The sequence below is a fragment of the Camelina sativa genome, unplaced genomic scaffold (genome assembly GCF_000633955.1).
Source record: "Camelina sativa cultivar DH55 unplaced genomic scaffold, Cs unpScaffold04557, whole genome shotgun sequence".
Lineage (NCBI taxonomy): Eukaryota > Viridiplantae > Streptophyta > Magnoliopsida > Brassicales > Brassicaceae > Camelina > Camelina sativa.
The window spans coordinates 1-635 of NW_010925651.1; the positions used below are offsets into that span (position 1 = coordinate 1).

Here is a 635-nt window from a genome sequence, read left to right on the forward strand (position 1 = left end):
GATACCGAAATGATTTCCTTCGCTAGAGACCCTCCCACCTTCTCCACCTCACTCGAGACTGTTGCAGAGAACAGCAAGACCTGCGGTTGTGACAAGGCCTGAAATATTTGCATCACCTGATCCCTGAAGCCTCTCTGAAGCATGCAGTCAACCTCATCCAGCACAAACATCATGATGTTATCAACTTCAATGGTGTGCTTTGCTAGAAGGTCCACAACTCGGCCTGGGGTACCAATGATCAATTCAACACCTTGTTGAATGCGGTAGAGTTGTCCAGACATGGGGTCACCACCTACAACGAGTGCAGTCTTAAATGGCAGTCCCTTTCCGAGCATTTTTGCCTGATCTTCAACTTGGACACAGAGCTCTCTAGTTGGAGCCAAAACCATAGCCAAGGGGCACCTCTGGTCTGAGGGATACTCAGAGCGATATGTTGTACAACGAGAAATAATAGGAACAAGAAAAGAAGCTGTTTTCCCAGAGCCGGTGTCGGCTGAGGCGAGCACACTTTTGCCGCTTAAAGCAGCTGGAATTGCTTGCATCTGGATAGGAGTGGGAAAGTCATAGCCAGCGGTTTCTAAGTTGAGAAGAAGCTTAGGAGGAAGCCCACATGAAGTGAAAGTCAAGGCAGGTGG

The 635-nt window shown here is 48.8% G+C and overlaps 1 protein-coding gene across 1 annotated transcript; it reads right to left on the reverse strand.

The window, feature by feature from the left end:
- Positions 1-5: 5 nt before the first annotated feature.
- Positions 6-629, reverse strand: LOC109131760 (DEAD-box ATP-dependent RNA helicase 41-like; the record flags this gene model as incomplete). Its single annotated transcript, XM_019242937.1, has 1 exon — positions 6-629. A coding segment is annotated over exon 1 (537 nt), but the record flags the coding sequence as incomplete, so codon positions are not given.
- Positions 630-635: the final 6 nt, after the last annotated feature.